This window comes from Otolemur garnettii, unplaced genomic scaffold, assembly GCF_000181295.1.
Source record: "Otolemur garnettii isolate 467f Iridium unplaced genomic scaffold, OtoGar3 scaffold00140, whole genome shotgun sequence".
NCBI lineage: Eukaryota > Metazoa > Chordata > Mammalia > Primates > Galagidae > Otolemur > Otolemur garnettii.
Window position 1 is genome coordinate 1,749,922 of NW_003852535.1, and position 15,905 is coordinate 1,765,826.

The following is a 15,905-nucleotide window of genomic DNA, read 5'->3' on the forward strand; positions in this document are numbered from 1 at the left end:
AAAAAAAAAAAAAAAAAGAAAAAGAAAAAGAAAAAGCCACCCAAAGAGTCAGCAAAGCCAGACCCATCAAGGACACCTGAGCTGCTGGGGCAAGCTGTGGCCCAGAGAGGACTGGGACTGGAGAGACATCATGCAGAAGGAAATGGGCCCCTCACAAAGGCCAAAGATGGCAGCACAGGCTTCCGAGTACAGGAGGGACCCAGACTAGTCAAGCACACAGAGATGGAAGGTAGGATGGGGGGCTGGGGAGTTATCTTTTTTTTTTTTTAATTGAATGGTAACTATGTACATTAATGCACTTCTGGGGTACTGGGGAGTTATCATTAATGGAGACAGAATGTCAGTTTGGGAAGATGGAAAACATTCTGGAGCCGGGTGGTGCCAGCAGCACAGCAGTATGAATATGCTTAACACTGCCGACTGCACACATAAGAATAGTTTTGTTTTGTTTTTTTAAAACCAGAGTCTCACTCTGTCACCTTGGGTAGAGTGCTGTGGTCTTATAGCTCACGGCAACCTCAAACTCCTGGGTTCAAGTGATCTTCCTGACTCAGCCTCCTGAGTAACTAGGACTACAGGTACCTGCCACCATGCCTAACAAGTTTTTCTATTTTTAGTAGACATGGGGGCATCCCTCTACCTCAGCCTCCCAGAGTGCCGGAATTATAGGCATAAGCCACCCACCCACCCTCATAAGAATGGTTTAAACAGATACAGAGGTCTCTGATTTATGTGAAAAAAAAAAAAGACAAAAAAGAAAAGATAGGGAAAAAACAATTTAAAAAAAGGAGATATGGTTGAAATGGCAAATCTTCTATGTTAGGTATATTTTACCACAATTTAAAAAGAAAATAGAAAAAAGTCCTGGGAGCAGGAGAAGAGGGAAGAAGAGTCACTGTGGGCAACAGGCTGAACCATTTCGGCTGTGTGATGCCTCAGGAAGTGTGTGCACAGGCGCCCAGGGCAGGAGGCTGTGTGTCACCTCTTACCGTAGCTGTGATTCCCCCCAGCCCTGTCCTGCTCCGGAGGCTACCTCCCCTGGGGCTGGCTGGCCTGTTCACAGGGTCTGCCTTCCTGCCCAGAGGCAGCCATGCTTTCTACCAGCGGAAATAGAAGTGGGAGCTGTTTTGATGCCTCCAAGCCCTACACTAGCATTGGCCTAAATGGAGGTAGTTCAGTAGCTGGGGGAAAATATGCTTCATAAATTCCAAAAGTTTCTGAAACACTAAACAATAGAGGGTTTGTCTCTAATCAACTTTGGTTTCCTGCCATTCGAGCTGCATGGGCCTCAGTATTTCTCACCCTAGTTCTCCATCACACAGGTTTCCAACCTGGGTCAGGCCTGGGAAAGCCAGACAGAGATGCAAGAAGCAAGAAGAATCTGCACTGTGAGAACTTGGTCCTGAGTTATCGCCAGCTGAAGTTCTTAAGGAAAAGGCCTTTCCAGGGTAACACAGAGGTGAAAAGGCAGGGTTCTCCCCACCCTGGATACTTACCCAAGGAAATGACAGCACACACCAGAGCACTGTACACTAATGTTTAAAGAAGCTGCAAACCACCCCAGTGCTCTTTAACAAGTGAACAGATAACAAATGATGGTACATCCTTGTTACCCTAGGAAACGGCCCGGCAACAAAAAGAAGCAAACTATTGATACTCTGGAACTCGTGGATGCATCTTGAGTCTGCATCCTGCAAAGTGACAGAAGACATGGACAGGTGTGGTGACTTACACCTGTAATCCTAGCACTCTGGGAGGCTGAGATGGATGGATTGCCTGAACTCAGGAATTCAAGACCAGCCTGAGCAAGAGTGAGACCCCATCTCTACTAAAGATAGAAAAACTAGATGGGTGTGGTGGTGCATGCCTGTAGTCCCAGCTACTCGGGAACCTGAAGGAGGAAGATCACTTGAGCCCAAGAGTTTGAGGTTGCTATGAGCCATGATGATGTGACAGCACTCAAGCCAGGGCAACACAGTAAGGCTGTGCCTCAAAAAAATAAACAGATAGGCTTGGCTCCTGTAGCTCAGTGAGTGCAGCACAGCCACATACACTGAGGCTGGAGGGCTTGAGAATGGCCCAGGCCTGCTAAACAACAATGACAACTCCAACCAAAAAATAGCCAGGTGTTGGGGCAGGCTGTAGTCCCAGTTTCTTGGGAGGCTCAGGCAAGAGAATTGCTCGAGCTTAAGAGTTTGAGGTTGCTGTGAGCTATGATGCCATAGCACTCAACTGAGGGTGACAAAGTGAGACTCTATCTCAAATAAATGAATAAATAAATAAAAATAAAAACCAAAGTGAAAGAAGACAGATACAAAAAGCTTCATATGGCTCGGTGCCTGTGGCTCAATCGGCTAAGGCACCAGCCACATACACCTGAGCTGGCAGGTTTGATCCAGCCTGGGCCTGCCAAACAATAATGATGGCTGCAACAACAAAAAAAAAAAAGGCCAGGCATTGTGGCAGGTTCCTGTAGTCCCAGCTACTTGGGAGGCAGAGGCAGGAGAATCGCTTGAGCCCAGGAATTGGAGGTTGCTTTGAGCTATGATGCCACAGCACTCTACCCAGGGCGACAGCTTGAAGCTCTGTCTCAAAATAATAATAATAATTTGGAAAAGGTAAAATTTAGGGACAAATATCAGTGAGCTGCCTGAGCCCAGAAGGGACTACATGGGACATGGGGAACTTGTAGGTGACAGGAATACTATCTTGGCAGCTGCTTCATTGAGCAGCAGACTGGAAAGGATGGGTTTTACTACTCAATGAACCTGACCTGAAATAAGCAACTAAAGAGGGTAAGGAGGAAGGACAGATGGACTCTGGTATTAGGCCCCCATTTCCATCCTGAACCTTATATGAACAAACAGCTGTGTGACCCCAGCAGACCACCTGCCTCTGGTGCCACAGCTCCCAGTCTCTCCATCTGTGACTTGAAGACAGCTTCCCCTTTGGAAGGCTGCTGGGAGGATTGGCTGAGCCTGGCACACTGTGAGCACTTCATAAATGTTTGCTCTTATTTACTCTCAGGATTTGTATTTTGGTCCCAAGAAGCTCAGATTCTGATGGGAGTGTAGGCAAGGAGTGCTTCAAATGTGCAAAGAATGCCTCGTCCTCCAAATATAAACCAAATGTTTGCAGGCCTCAGGCCAGCTGCTCCCCAGCCCACGCCGGCTCACAGCCTGGGGAACAGGTGCCGGCACAGGCACAGCCTGGTACGCCTCCTCCGCTGAGTGTGGGACCAAAAGCCGCCCTCGCATGCTGGACTAGAGCGGGAGGGAACAGTGGGTGGGGGGTGAGTAGAGGGTCTGGGAGGCTGCTGTGAAGCTGCATGTTTGCCTGAACCTGGAAAGCCCAGAGGGGGACCTGGAATCTGAGGGGGGAAACTTGGTAGAGTTAGTGCTACCCTGAGGATCCTCCTTGAGAGACTGCACAGGAAAAGGTCTCTTTTATCAAAGTCTGGGAAACTCTGGATGAGTCAGTCTCTTTCTTTTCACCTTGAGGTTGAGTGCTGAAGCATCATAGCTCACAGCAACATCAAACTCTTGGGCTCAAGCAATCCTCTTACCTCAGCCTCCCAAGTAGCTGGGACTACAGATACCTACTATAAAGCCCAGCTAGGTTTTCTATATATTTTTTTTAGTAGAGATAGAGTCTCACTCTTGCTTAGACTGGTCTCGCACTCCTGAGCTTAGGCAATCCACCTGCCTCGGCATCCTGGAGTGCTAGGATTACATGTGTGAGCCACCACACCTGACCCAGTCTCTTTCTGATTAATCAGCTAACATCTGCTGAACATTTAACCGTGTAGCAAGCACTAAGGAAGAGCTTAACACAAGTGTCTACATCCAACAGCAGCCCCAGCTGCTCCCACTGTTATTCCTGCTGCACTACTGACAGTTCCAGGGAGTTGCTATGGCCTGAATTCCACTCAGCTCCTAAAGTACTGACGTGGGACTTGAATCTTCTGTTGTATCTGTGCTGTGGGCACTGCAAATCTAAGAGGGCCAGCACTTGGCCTTGCCCAAGGCCTCTGGGCAACCCCTCAGAGCACAGTATGATCTACAGAGCAGCCTGGGGAGACACTGGCTTGGGGCTGGTAGTGCTGGTGTACCTCTGGGACTAGGCAGAGGGAGGGAGGGTTGCCCACGGAGCAGCTCCACCCCTCGGTTGGAAGGCTCAAAGCCACACAGCTGGGAGTCTGGGCCAAGGGGCCCTGTCCAAGTAGCAAGCGTCAGGATGGCTCCTAGGCTGGGATGGAGTCAGCAGGAAAGTAAATGAAAACTGAGGGGACCAGTCACCCTGCATCAGGGCTGGCTCCAAGTGCCACTCCCTGGACGGCTTGAGGGGTAATTTTTGGCTAGAGGCAGGAAACTAGGAAAAAGAAGATGATATTAGCAATATAGTTCAAAGTCCCAGACCTCAGGCTCTCAGCCTTCACTTCTGGGGTGAGAGTCTGACTTTGGGCTGGAAGGAGAGCAGAGGGTGGCCTCTGTACACTTCAGGAGAGCTCAGAAGCCCTCCACAGTAACTACCCAACAGGGTCAAAGATCTGTCTGATGCAAGTTCTGGGGATTCCTACACACTGTGGTATGTGCACACAGTGCCCTGCCTGGGTTCAAGTCCTAGCACCAGCACCTGCAGTCCGTATGTCATCTTTGGCCAACTACTCAATTTTCCTAGGTCTGTTTCCTCATCTGAAAGGCAGTAGCTTCCTCGCAGATGCAGCTGCTATGATACCACAATGGAGCTCACCGATGGGGTCATGGACAGTAGAATGGCAGGAACAAAGCTGGCCGGGTTTCCAATCTCTTAGTCTAAATTGAAACAATACTCTCCTGCTAACATAGTTTTGTGGGGGAAACTGAGGCACAAAAATTCCACCTTAGTTCACAGTCGCCTAGTGACAACAGAGTGGAATGCACCAGCCAGGCCCCTGAGCAGCCTCCTGCCATTGCCCATGGTGGCCCTGGTGTGCTCCCAGGCTCTGCTATGACTGTGAAGGTGGCCTGGGGTACCAGCCATGCCACACCCCAGCTGCCCTTTGGAATGCCCTTTATCAGTCACATGAGCAGCACTCATGAATGAACGCTGTCCCCATAGGCCACCTGTCTCTGCTGACACAGGAGAACTGTATCTTTAAAGTCACTCAGAGATTAGCACAAGGGTGAGAGCAGCGGAACCTCAATAGGCGCCCGCTTCTCTTCCCTAAGGCCATTCTCAGGCTCCCTTATAGAGCCCAACCTGCATCCTGACTGCTCTGGGCCTTCACTGGCCCTACCTTATCTTTGCACACAGTATTTCCTGCACACATTAGGGGACAAGGGTAAAAGAGTCCAAGAGGGGGCAGGCCGATAGGGTGGGGAATGGAAGTAAATGTAATTAGCAACTGCTAGTATACATGCAGCCTCCACAAGGACGTCTGTTCCCAGGAACAGTGCAGCATACTACGGCAAGGCATGCTGCCCACCCGGCCTGCACTGTTGGCCCCATCTTTCTGAGGGAAACACCTGGTTTCCACGCCACCAGCAAAGGGAGCAATAGGCAGCCAGCCCAGGGCCTGGAATGCACTGCCCTGCTCTGACTTCCTTTGCTGGACAGGGAGACATGGGCCTTTGCATGACTGAAGGGCAGGGCTCCAGGAAGGAGGAATCCACTCCTCCCGCATCACCTAGCGGAGTGACCCCACCCTCGAGTCCACACCAGCACTTCCAAGAGGCAGCCAGTGATGGTCCTCCTCTTGAAGACAAAACGCTGATACTAAACCCCAACTGCGTACCTTTTTCTATCACACAAAACTCATTATTGCCATTACATGTATGTGTCAGATAGTGGTATATAATAAGTAGGGTTTTTTCCTCCCTTATTGAGATGGAGTCTCACTATGTCACTCAGGCTGATCTTAAATTCCTGGGCTCAAGCAATCCTCCCCCCTCAGCTAGGACTACAGGTCAGCACCACCTTTCCCAGCAAGTAAAATACATTTAAACCAAGACCTCTAGGCCTATGGAAGGGAAGAACTAGTCTGATGAAATCAGTTTGACTCCACACTATCTCCTAAGTGGAGCCATGTGATTTTCTTTCGGCCATCCTCCCCTTCCTATGACACAATGGGATGGGGCTTCTGGGGGCCCAGGGGACCGGTAGGCTTCACAAGGCAGAGCACTGATGGTGAGCCTCATCTCCCACTGGCTCACTCCTCCAACCTGTCATTTACATAGGCAATTCTAGGGCCAGACGGCCAGGCGTGCCCATGTCCTCTCCTAGCCCCCAGTGGCACCTATACTTTGAGTACCATGTTGGGACCTGTCCCCAAGACAGCAAGTGTAGGTACCACTGCCTATCTCTCTCCTTATGAGGAAAGGAAGCAGAGAGCATCCCAGCGGCGACAGCCAGGGCACTCATACAAGACATTCAGTTCCAGCTTCTCAGCCTACTAAGCTCTGAGGACAGGGGCCAAAGGGCCCAAGATAGTCCAGCAGAGAAACTTCACAACACTGGTGGAAAACAGCTGTTTTGGAGTTCCTTTTTAAGACAATGGGGTCCTCAAGAACTCTAAAGCCCACCAGGCATGGAGGCTCATGCCTGAAATCCTAGCACTTTAGGAGGCTGAGGCAGGTGGACTGATTAAGCTCAGGAGTTCAAGACCAGCCTCAGCAAGAACAAGACCCCTATCTCCACTAAAAATATAAAAATTAGCTGGTCACTGTGGTGGGTGCCTGTAGATCCAGGTACTCAGGAGGCTGAGGCAAGAAGATCACTTGAACTCAAGAGTTTGAAGTTGCTGTGAACTATGATGTCATAGCACTCTACCCAGGATGACAGAGTGAGACTCTCTCTCAAAAACAAAAATAAACAAACAAAAAAACCCCTATCCTAGCAGTCTAGGAGGCCAAGGAGGTTGGTTTGCCTGTGAGGTTTGCCTGAGGGCATAGGTTTGAGACCAGCCTGAGCCAGATCAAGACCTTGCCTCTAAAAATAGCTGGGTATTATGGCAAAGGCCTATATCCCAGCTACTGGGGAGGCTGAGGCAAGAGAATCACTTGAGCCCAAAAGTTTTATGCACTCTACCGAGGGCAACAAAAGAGATTCTGTCTCAAAAAAAAAAACAAAACCCTAAAGCCTTCCCCTCAAAGACTAACTCAGCTCCAAAGACACACTAAGCAGTAGCACTCTGGCCAGATAAGCTTCTTTTTTTTTTTTTTTTTTTTTTTGAGACAGAGCCTCAAGCTGTCCCCCTGGGTAGAGTGCTGTGGCATCACAGCCCACCTGCCTCCGCCTCCCAAGTAGCTGGGACCACAGGCGCCCGCCACAACGCCTGGCTATTTTTGGTTGCAGCCGTCATTGTTGTTTTGGCGGGTCCGGGCTGGGGATTCGAACCCACCACCTTAGGTGTACGTGGCTGGCGCCTTAGCCGGTTGAGCTATAGGCGCCGAGCCCAGATAAGCTTCTTGTGCCCTGTTGTCCCTTATCCCAGGATGTGCCACATCAGCTTACTTGCCAGAATTTCTCTATCTTATGGCCAGGGGAGTCCCCTCTGCTATGGAAAAGATACCTCAATACAGCCTTAAACAAAGGGCCCCCAGAACACCTTGGCCCTAGAGGCAGACTGAGAACATTTTCCCTCTGTGGTTCTCTTTCTCTAAGAGTTGGGACATGTGCCTCTGTAAGAGTAACTTATTCAGATGTTTTGGCCTTGCTTTGGCAGATGACAAGTCTTTTGCCTATCAGGCACTTTCTTTTTTTTTTTGAGACAGAGCCTCAAGCTGTCCCCCTGGGTAGAGTGCTATTACATCCCAGCTCACAGCAACCTCCAACTCCTGGGCTTAAGCAAGTGTCCTGCCTCAGTCTCCCAAGTAGCTGGGACCACAGGCGCCTGCCACAACGCCTGGCTATTTTTTAGTTGCAGCCATCATTGTTGTTTGGCGGGCCCAGGCTGGATTCAAACCTGCCACCTTAGGGGTATGTGGCTGGCGTCTTTGCCACTTGAGCCACCGGCACCAAGCCCAGGCACTTTCTTAAAACCAGGTTGGAACAACAATAGCAGTACGAAAGAAAAAGAACTGGCCCCTACATTTTGCTTGAGACAGAGTCTCACTCTGTTACCCTGGTTAGAGTGCCATGGCATCATCATAGCTCACAGCAATGTCAAACTCTTGGACTCAGGGCAATCCTCTCACCTCAGCCTCTTCTTGCTCTTGCTCAGGCTGGTCTTGAACTCCTGAGCTATAGGAATCCATTGGCCTTAGCCTCCCAGAGTGGTAGGATTATAGGTGTGAGCCATTGTGCCAAGCCTAGCCCTTACTTGTTTTCTTTTTTATTTTTTTAGAGACAGAATCTCACTATGTTGCCCTCGGTACAGTGCTGTGGCATCACAGCTCATAGCAACTTCAAACTCTTGGGCTTAAGCACTTCTCTTGCCTCAGCCTCCCAAGTACTTGGAACTACAGACACCCGACACAACGCATGGCTGTTTTTTGTTGTGGCTGTCATTGTTGTTTAGCTGGCCTGGGCTGGGTTCAAACCTGCCAGCCTCGGTATATGTGGCTGGTGCCATAACCACTGTGCTACAGGCACCAAGTAGGCCAATACCTTTTTAAAAAACAGATCCCCCGGCTCAGCACTTATAGCTCAAGTGGCTAAGGCACCAGCCATATACACCAGAGCTGGCAGGTTCGAATCCAGCCCGAGCCTGCCAAACAACAATGACAACTACAACCAAAGAATAGCTGGGAGTTGTGGTGGGTGTCTGTAGTCCCAGCTACTTCGGAGGCTGAGGCAAGAGAATCACTTAAGCACAGGAGTTAGAGGTTGCTGGGAGCTGTGATGCCGTAGCACTCTACCCAGGGCGACAGCTTGAGGCTCTGTCTTAAAAAAAAAAAAAAAACACAAACAAAAAAAACAGATCCCAAATCTCCTCCCTGAACTCTTAGGAACATCATTATCAGCAGGGGCGGGAGAACCTAAAAGCTTAATTGGCAGCTTTGAAACCAGATTAGACAGACAGCAGTTTCAGTATAGTCTAATGCAACTCCACACTGACATCAGGGCCCGTAAGGCTAGAAAGAGAAGCAAGGTTTCTCAGCACCAAGAACAGAGTCCCACACCCTCAGAGCCCCAGTACAGAGACACACATGTACCCCAAACCCCAGGCTGCTGGCTTCAACCAGGCTGCAAAGCTCACTACCACTGGGTGGTCCAGAAAGAAACACAGGAAAGATTTGCAAGTTAATGATAAACAAACCTGGTCACTGGTCCTCAACCTCTCTTTAGAGTTTGACCTTACTTCATTTTCTTTCTTTCTTTTTTTTGAGACAGAGTTTCATTATATTACCCTCAGTAGAGTGCCGTGGAGTCACAGCTCACAGTAACCTCAAACTCTTGGGCTTAAGCGATTCTCTTGCCTCAGCTCCTAAGTAGTTGGGACCATGGGCGCCTGCCACAATGCCCACCTATTTTCTTTTTTTTTTTTTGAGAAAGAGCCTCAAGCTGTGCCCCTTGGTAGATTGCCGTGGCATCACAGCCCACAGCAACCTCCAACTCCTGGGCTCAAGTGATTCTCTTGCCTTAGCCTTCCAAGCAGCTGGGACTACAGGTGCCCACCACAATGCCTGCCTGGCTATTTTTTGGTTGTAGTTGTCACTGTTGTTTGACAGGCCTGGGCTGGATTCAAACCCACCCTGTGTATGTAGCTAGTGTCTTAGCCTCTTGAGCTACAGGTGACTAGCCCCAGCTATTTTCTTGTTGTAGTTGTCATTGCTGTTAGCAGGCCCAGACTGGGTTTGAACCTGCCAGGATAGGTGTATGTGGCTGGTGCCATAACCATTGTGCTACGGGCACCAAGCCAGTCCCCAATTTTTTTTTAATGATTTTTTATCATTAAAATTTTAATCATTGGGCATATTAATGTCACATATACTCTTTTATAAACATTTTTAAAAGCTACATTTTACAATATAATACCAAGAAAACATAGCTAACGTAGGTTATATACAGTCCCCCAATTTTTATTTATTTTTATTTTTTCTATTTTTTGAGATAGAGCCTCAAGCTGTCACCCTGGGTAGAGTGCTATGGGATCACAGCTCATGGCAACCTCCAACTCCTAGGCTCAAGCGATTCTGCCTCCACCTCCCAAGTAGCTGGGACTACAGGCGCCCGCCACAACGCCTAGTTATTTTTTGGTTGCAGCCATCATTGTTGTTTGGCAGGCCCAGGCTGGATTCGAACCCACCAGCTCAGGTGTATGTGGCTGGCACCTTAGCCGCTTGAGCTAGAGCGCCGAGCCCAGTCCCAAAATTTTTAAACAAATTTCTGCTAGCTTGTCCTTTTGGCCAGCTTCCTCACAGTGCTGCTGGACTAGAATAGGAATTTAGAAGAATTTGAGAGGCAAAGCTTTTAAACACAAGCCAAGGCAAGTGGGTGCCAGAGGGCCAGGGTGCTGGCTAGAAGACCTGGAGCATAGGTATTAAGCAATTTCCTATGCCTTCACAGGAAGGTCCAAGTCTCTATCTCCTGATCCTGGTGTTCCCAGCATGCCTCAGGGGTTTAAAAACATGAGGGTCACACAAATTGCCTGTGGTATCTCCATGGGTGCTCTTGTCACCTGGGCACCGCAAGCAAGGAAGAAATCAGCTCCTGCTTTCTCAGTTCACAGACTATTGTGGAAGTTAAGAAGCTAATGTAAAATGAGTTCTTACTGGACCTATTTTTTCAAAAGCCTAGGGCTGGAAGAAATCTCAAAGGCAGATCTGAACCAGGTCACAGACATCAGATAGAAGGAGTCTGATGACGCTGATGCCTAGGGCTATGGTCGGGGCCTGTTTACCTCTGCTGATGCGCTGTTTCTCTCCAGACAGGATCCCGGGAGTATCAATGATGCTGATGCTGTCCAGGACCGGGTTGGGCAGCTGGGCACACATGAACCTACACAAGAGCAAAAGCAGAAGTCAAGACAGAGTTCTCACTGCTCCAGATGAAACAACAGGGCTTTCTGTGTTTTGTCTCCACCTCTGGCTTCCTCTCCAGAAGCAAGGAGTTCATAGGAGCTTTTCTATCATTTCTGTTTCCAGGGGTGGCCCACAAATTGGATGTACTTTCCTAACTGGAAACGCAACCAGCAGGCACAAACTGACCCACATCAGCACTTCCCTTACATTTGCTTTTCACCCAGAATTCCAGAGTTCCACTCCCAAGCGACTGACTTCTTAGTGAAAACTGTGTAAGCCCAGTTACTACACAACTCAGAAGAGAAAGAGAAGGGACATTGGCTCGGCGCCTGCAGCTCAGTGGTTAGGTCGCCAGCCAGATGCACCAGGGCAAGTGGGTTCGAACTTGGCCAGAGCCTGCTAAATAACAATGACAACAACAACAAAATTGTTGGACAGTGTGGTGGGCGCCTATAGTCCCAGCTACTTGGGAGGCTGAGGTAAGAGATTAGTTTAAGCCCAAGACTTTGAGGTTGCTGTGAGCTGCGATGCTATGGCATTCTACCAAGGGTGACATAGTGAGACTCTTGTCTCCAAAAAAAAAGGGACCTTGGCATTCCAAGTTAATATTTTCAATGGCTTGGCTAAATTTCCACATGCCAAAAAGAACTGGCCTCTTCCTTTTGCTACTAGAACCAGCCCTCCCCTTTCATCCAGCTGCAATGCGAGGCCAAAGTCAGGGGGCCACACAGGCTGGTGCGTGGTGGACAAGGAAGAACAGACATACCTACCTTTGTCTCAATGTCAAGGCAGGCCCAGGAAGAACAAAGCCTGGAAAGGCTGATGGGCCCTTGACTCATGGGCAAGAGCTCAGCTATGCCTGCCTGAGTTCCATACTAAGCTTCGAACAGTCCAGAATAGCAAGGGGCTATCTCATCTGATAGCAGGGATTTTTCACAGGACACAGAAAAAGTTCCTCTAAAAATTGCTCTGAAAAAGGTATTGTGAGCAATGAAAATACTGATCCTTTGTCTGTAGGACACAGACTTAAAGCCTTCCCAAGAGAGGGCTGGAATCTGAGCTGATTAGATCCTTTTGGTCCCATCCCCCAAGTGACCAGTGGCCCAGAGGCTGGGAGCTGCTGACTAGCATGACAGGTGCTGCCTCCAAGGGCAACAGAACAAGACCAGCTGACCTGTCACAGGAGGAATAAACTCTGGACCTCACCCTCACTAGTGCCTGCAGCAGAGGTGCTAGGGAAGGGATCCACTAGAGAGATGAAAACCTAGAAGGAATGGGAGTCAAACTAGCTCTGGGAAGTAACATACATAAAAATGCCTTAATCTGGCCAGTAAGATAACATCTGCAGGACCCAAAACAAATTGTTCTGCAAAGCCCAGGGAATGTGGCAGAAATCAAGAAAGGGAGTGGGCAATAAAGATGCATTTATCTCACCTTCTCACCAACAAGGATGCAGATTTCATCCCACACTACAAGAGGGCAGTCTCAGTTATGCAAGGAGGAGTTTTCACAAGACACTCTTAGGACACTCTGACTGTGCCCTGCCCCCAGGTCTGCTTCATCTGATTTTTTTTTTTTTTTGAGAGAGAGCCTCAAGCTGTCACCCTGGGTAGAATGCCGTGGTGTCACAGCTCATAGCAACTTCCAACTCCTGGGCTTAACCGATTCTCTTGCCTAAGCCTCCCAAGTAGCTGGGACTACAGGCGCCCACCACAATGCCCGGCTATTTTTTGGTTGTAGTTGTCATTGTTCTTTGGCAGGCCTGAGCTGGATTTGAACCTATCGGCTCTGGTATATGTGGCTGATGCCTTAGCTGCTTGAGCTATAGGAGCTGAGCCTGCTTCATCTGATTTTATTCTTAGAGCAGCACTCAGGGGAGGAAGGCCAGAAAGTCAAATTCATGACTCAATGGGTCTCTTGAAGACAGGCTATATCAGCCAGAGAAAAGCCCCCTTTGTTGTACCCTCCCCAGCTGGGTGGCACGCCCTGCACTGCACATCCTGACAGGGCTCCAGGCCACTGATTCAGGCCATGGCTCTGGCTGATAAGGACCCCTTTGGCAGCACCATCCATGCTCAGGACTGACCCTCAGCAAGAAGGGAATAAAAGTGTGTTGCTTTCAGATCCTGTGGCACCAATATGCTCCTGAACAGAACTGTTCTTTTTTTGGGTGGGCAGTAATTGGCCACACAAAGGCCAATCAACAGTGGCCTTTAACGGTGTGTTAAAGTGAAGCCTTGACAAGCCACCTGGGCCCTCAGCTTCCTGAACCAATGAGATGAGGTTGCTGAGATGATGTCTAAGATCCTTCCAGTTATGAAACTCTAGGTTTCCAAATTCAGAGAACCAGTTACATGCCCTGTTTCTCCTTTCAAAAATGGTCTACACGCTGGGCACAGTGGTTTTAGCACTGTAGGAGGCCAAGGTAGATTGCCTGAGCTCACAAGTTCAAGACAAGTTTGAGCCAGAGCAAGACCTCATCTCTAAAAATGGCCAGGAGTTATGGTGGGTACCTGTAGTCCCAGCTACTTGGGAGGCTGAGGCAAGAGAATCACTTGAGCCCAAGAGTTTGAGTTTGCTGCGAGTTATGACGCCACAGCACTCTACTGAGGGTGACAAAGTGAGACTCTCTCAAAAAAAACAAACAAAAAAATGGTCTGCCCTCACAATCAAAAGTGCACACCTGAGGACTACAGAGAGACTTTTCCTTATAGCTTCCCTGAGTTCTGAAGGGAAACAGAGACCTAATGCTTGGACTTTCCAGCACAGCAGTGAAACTTTCCACAAGATCAAATGGCTCTCCCCAGCCTGTGGTTTGAGCCAAACACCTAGCTACATCTAGGGGCACAGAATGTTAAAACACAGAGGAGATAAGTTCAAGGCTAAGAGGATCCAGCCTCTTTAAGACCTTTAGACAAAAGAGTTATTTGGTATTTGTATGGCCCAGCCACAAAACAAGAGGACAAGCTAACCTGCCTGGAAGGGGCAAAAATACAACATGGAGGTAGATCTGGCCACTGGCTCACTCTGGGGCACACCACCCCATGTAGCTGGACAGTGTCTAGAAAGGAATGTAGTTGTGAGGGCGGAGACCTGGAAAGCTGGATTCAAAGATTCTTTCCTAGGCTCTTCCTCTGACGCAGACTTTGAAAGGCATGTGGAGTCACTCCTTGAATGGGGGTGGCAGAGAGGGCAGGGTCCTTTGGTATGTCCCCTGGAGGGGTTGGGAGGGGATGCCTTAAGTTCCTTTAGAGAAAAGTGAGCCTGGGCAGTCACTGCATTGCATTCACAGCATCTTGAGGGTCAGAATCTTGGTGGATTACTCTAATCAGGAGCAGCCAGGTCTCACTTATTTAACTGGGGAAACTGAGGCCCCTAGGTTAAGGAACCTCTAATTGCATCTACAGAGTGACTTGGGGCCAGAATCTCATTTCAGGGATCCCAGCATCACCACCTCATGCTGCCTCCTGAAGCCCCTCAAGGCAGCATTGACTCTGAGAGCTGCCTTTGAGAGAAGTGTTCAAATCCAACCAGTCCCATCTCCAGGGCTGCACCCAAATCAGCAGGTCACACCTTGTCCTTCCGAAACAAAACCACCATCTCAGGGGAGATAAAGCAGAGACTTACCACACCAGCAAAGGGAACAGCTAAAAGTTTAGGTTTTCCCATGACACTTAAGAAACAGAGCACTGAAGGTAGGAGAGTGAGGGGTTGGTTTGAATGAATTGGTGTCTCCAATCTGGGGGCAGGAGGTGGAGACCAAGGATTAACAAACAAGAATGCCTCACCTTCCTACCGCGGCCCTGGTTCTGAGGGGAGAGGAGCTGGGATCTGAGGGTTTGGGAGTTAAACTGATAACCTGGAAGGTTCTGGGGGCGACAGAAGCCGGGGGAGCCGGCGATGCTCACTCCCAGACCCCTGTGTGGGTTTTCTGTGAGAGAGGCAGGGTTCGTCCCAGGGAGTGGTAGCTGAGGGTCTCATCCGGGCCTTGGAGACAAAGGACCGCGGGGCGACAGCCGCGGGAGGGTCACCCCAGCCGCGCCTCCCGCATCCCGTGGCAAGAGGTGGGTACCTGTTGAGGAAGGCGTTGCCGAAGGCGTTGAGCTTGCGGAAGGGGCGCCGCGGGTCGACTACGAGCGCGTTGCCCGGCACCACGCCCTCGGTGGGGCCGTGCATGACGGCGATGAAAGAGTCGGTGGTGGGCTCGGGCCCGATTCGCATCCCCGGGAAGTCCTGCTCAATCAGGTGCCGGATGAAGGTGGTCTTGCCCGTGCTGTACTGGCCCACAAGGAGCACCATGGGCTTGTTGTCGAAGTCAGCGTCCTCCAGAGCGGGCGAGTGGAACTCGTGGAAGCGGTAGTACTCCTCCAGGGGCAGCAGCTTCTGCGAGTACAGCTGCCTCAGCCCCTCGGCCACCGTCTGGAAGAGCTCCGGCTCCTTCTTGCGACGGGCATCCTTGCTTACCCAGCTGAACATGCTGCTGGAGACGGGGCTGGCTGCTGCGGGGCAGACCGGTGGCTGAGAACTGGCTGAGGGCGCGGAGCCGAGGCGGGGCCTGAACTGCAGGGAAGCAGGCGACAGCGGCGGGGCAGGGGGCGGGAAGCTGCTCACCCTGCGCAAGCGCCCAGCACGGTCCGCGGAGGCGCCCTCTGCCAAGTGGGGCGTGCGCCCAGCCAAGCGTCCTTTATAGGGTCCAGGCCTGCGTTCCGGCGCGCGCCGCCGCCGCCGCCGGGGCCGCGGGGAATGGGGAGGGGGAGGAAGGAGCCCCAGGTCCCGCCCATTAGCTCCGTGCCACGTCCTTCCCCCTTTTCTCCACCTCCCATTGGCTGATTCCAAATCTCGCGAGCCCCTGGTCGGGGTGCCGTGGCAACCGCACCTGTTTTGCTCTTACGGGGCTGCTCGCGGAAGTCCTGCGGTTGGAAAGGCGAGGAGCAGGGTGTCCAGCGCTGGGGATTCCAG

General features: G+C 50.4%; 1 protein-coding gene across 1 annotated transcript in view; it reads right to left on the minus strand.

Moving 5' to 3' along the window:
- Positions 1–15,689, minus strand: part of EHD1 (EH domain containing 1) — a 25,066-nt gene extending 9,377 nt beyond the window's left edge. The window contains exons 1-2 of the mRNA XM_003798625.3: positions 15,019–15,689; positions 10,826–10,923 (exon numbers count right to left, since the gene is read on the minus strand). Coding sequence (XP_003798673.1) covers positions 10,826–10,923; positions 15,019–15,422 — 502 coding nt within the window. The 5' untranslated portion in view covers positions 15,423–15,689. The remainder of the gene's footprint in view (positions 1–10,825; positions 10,924–15,018) is intronic.
- Positions 15,690–15,905: the final 216 nt, after the last annotated feature.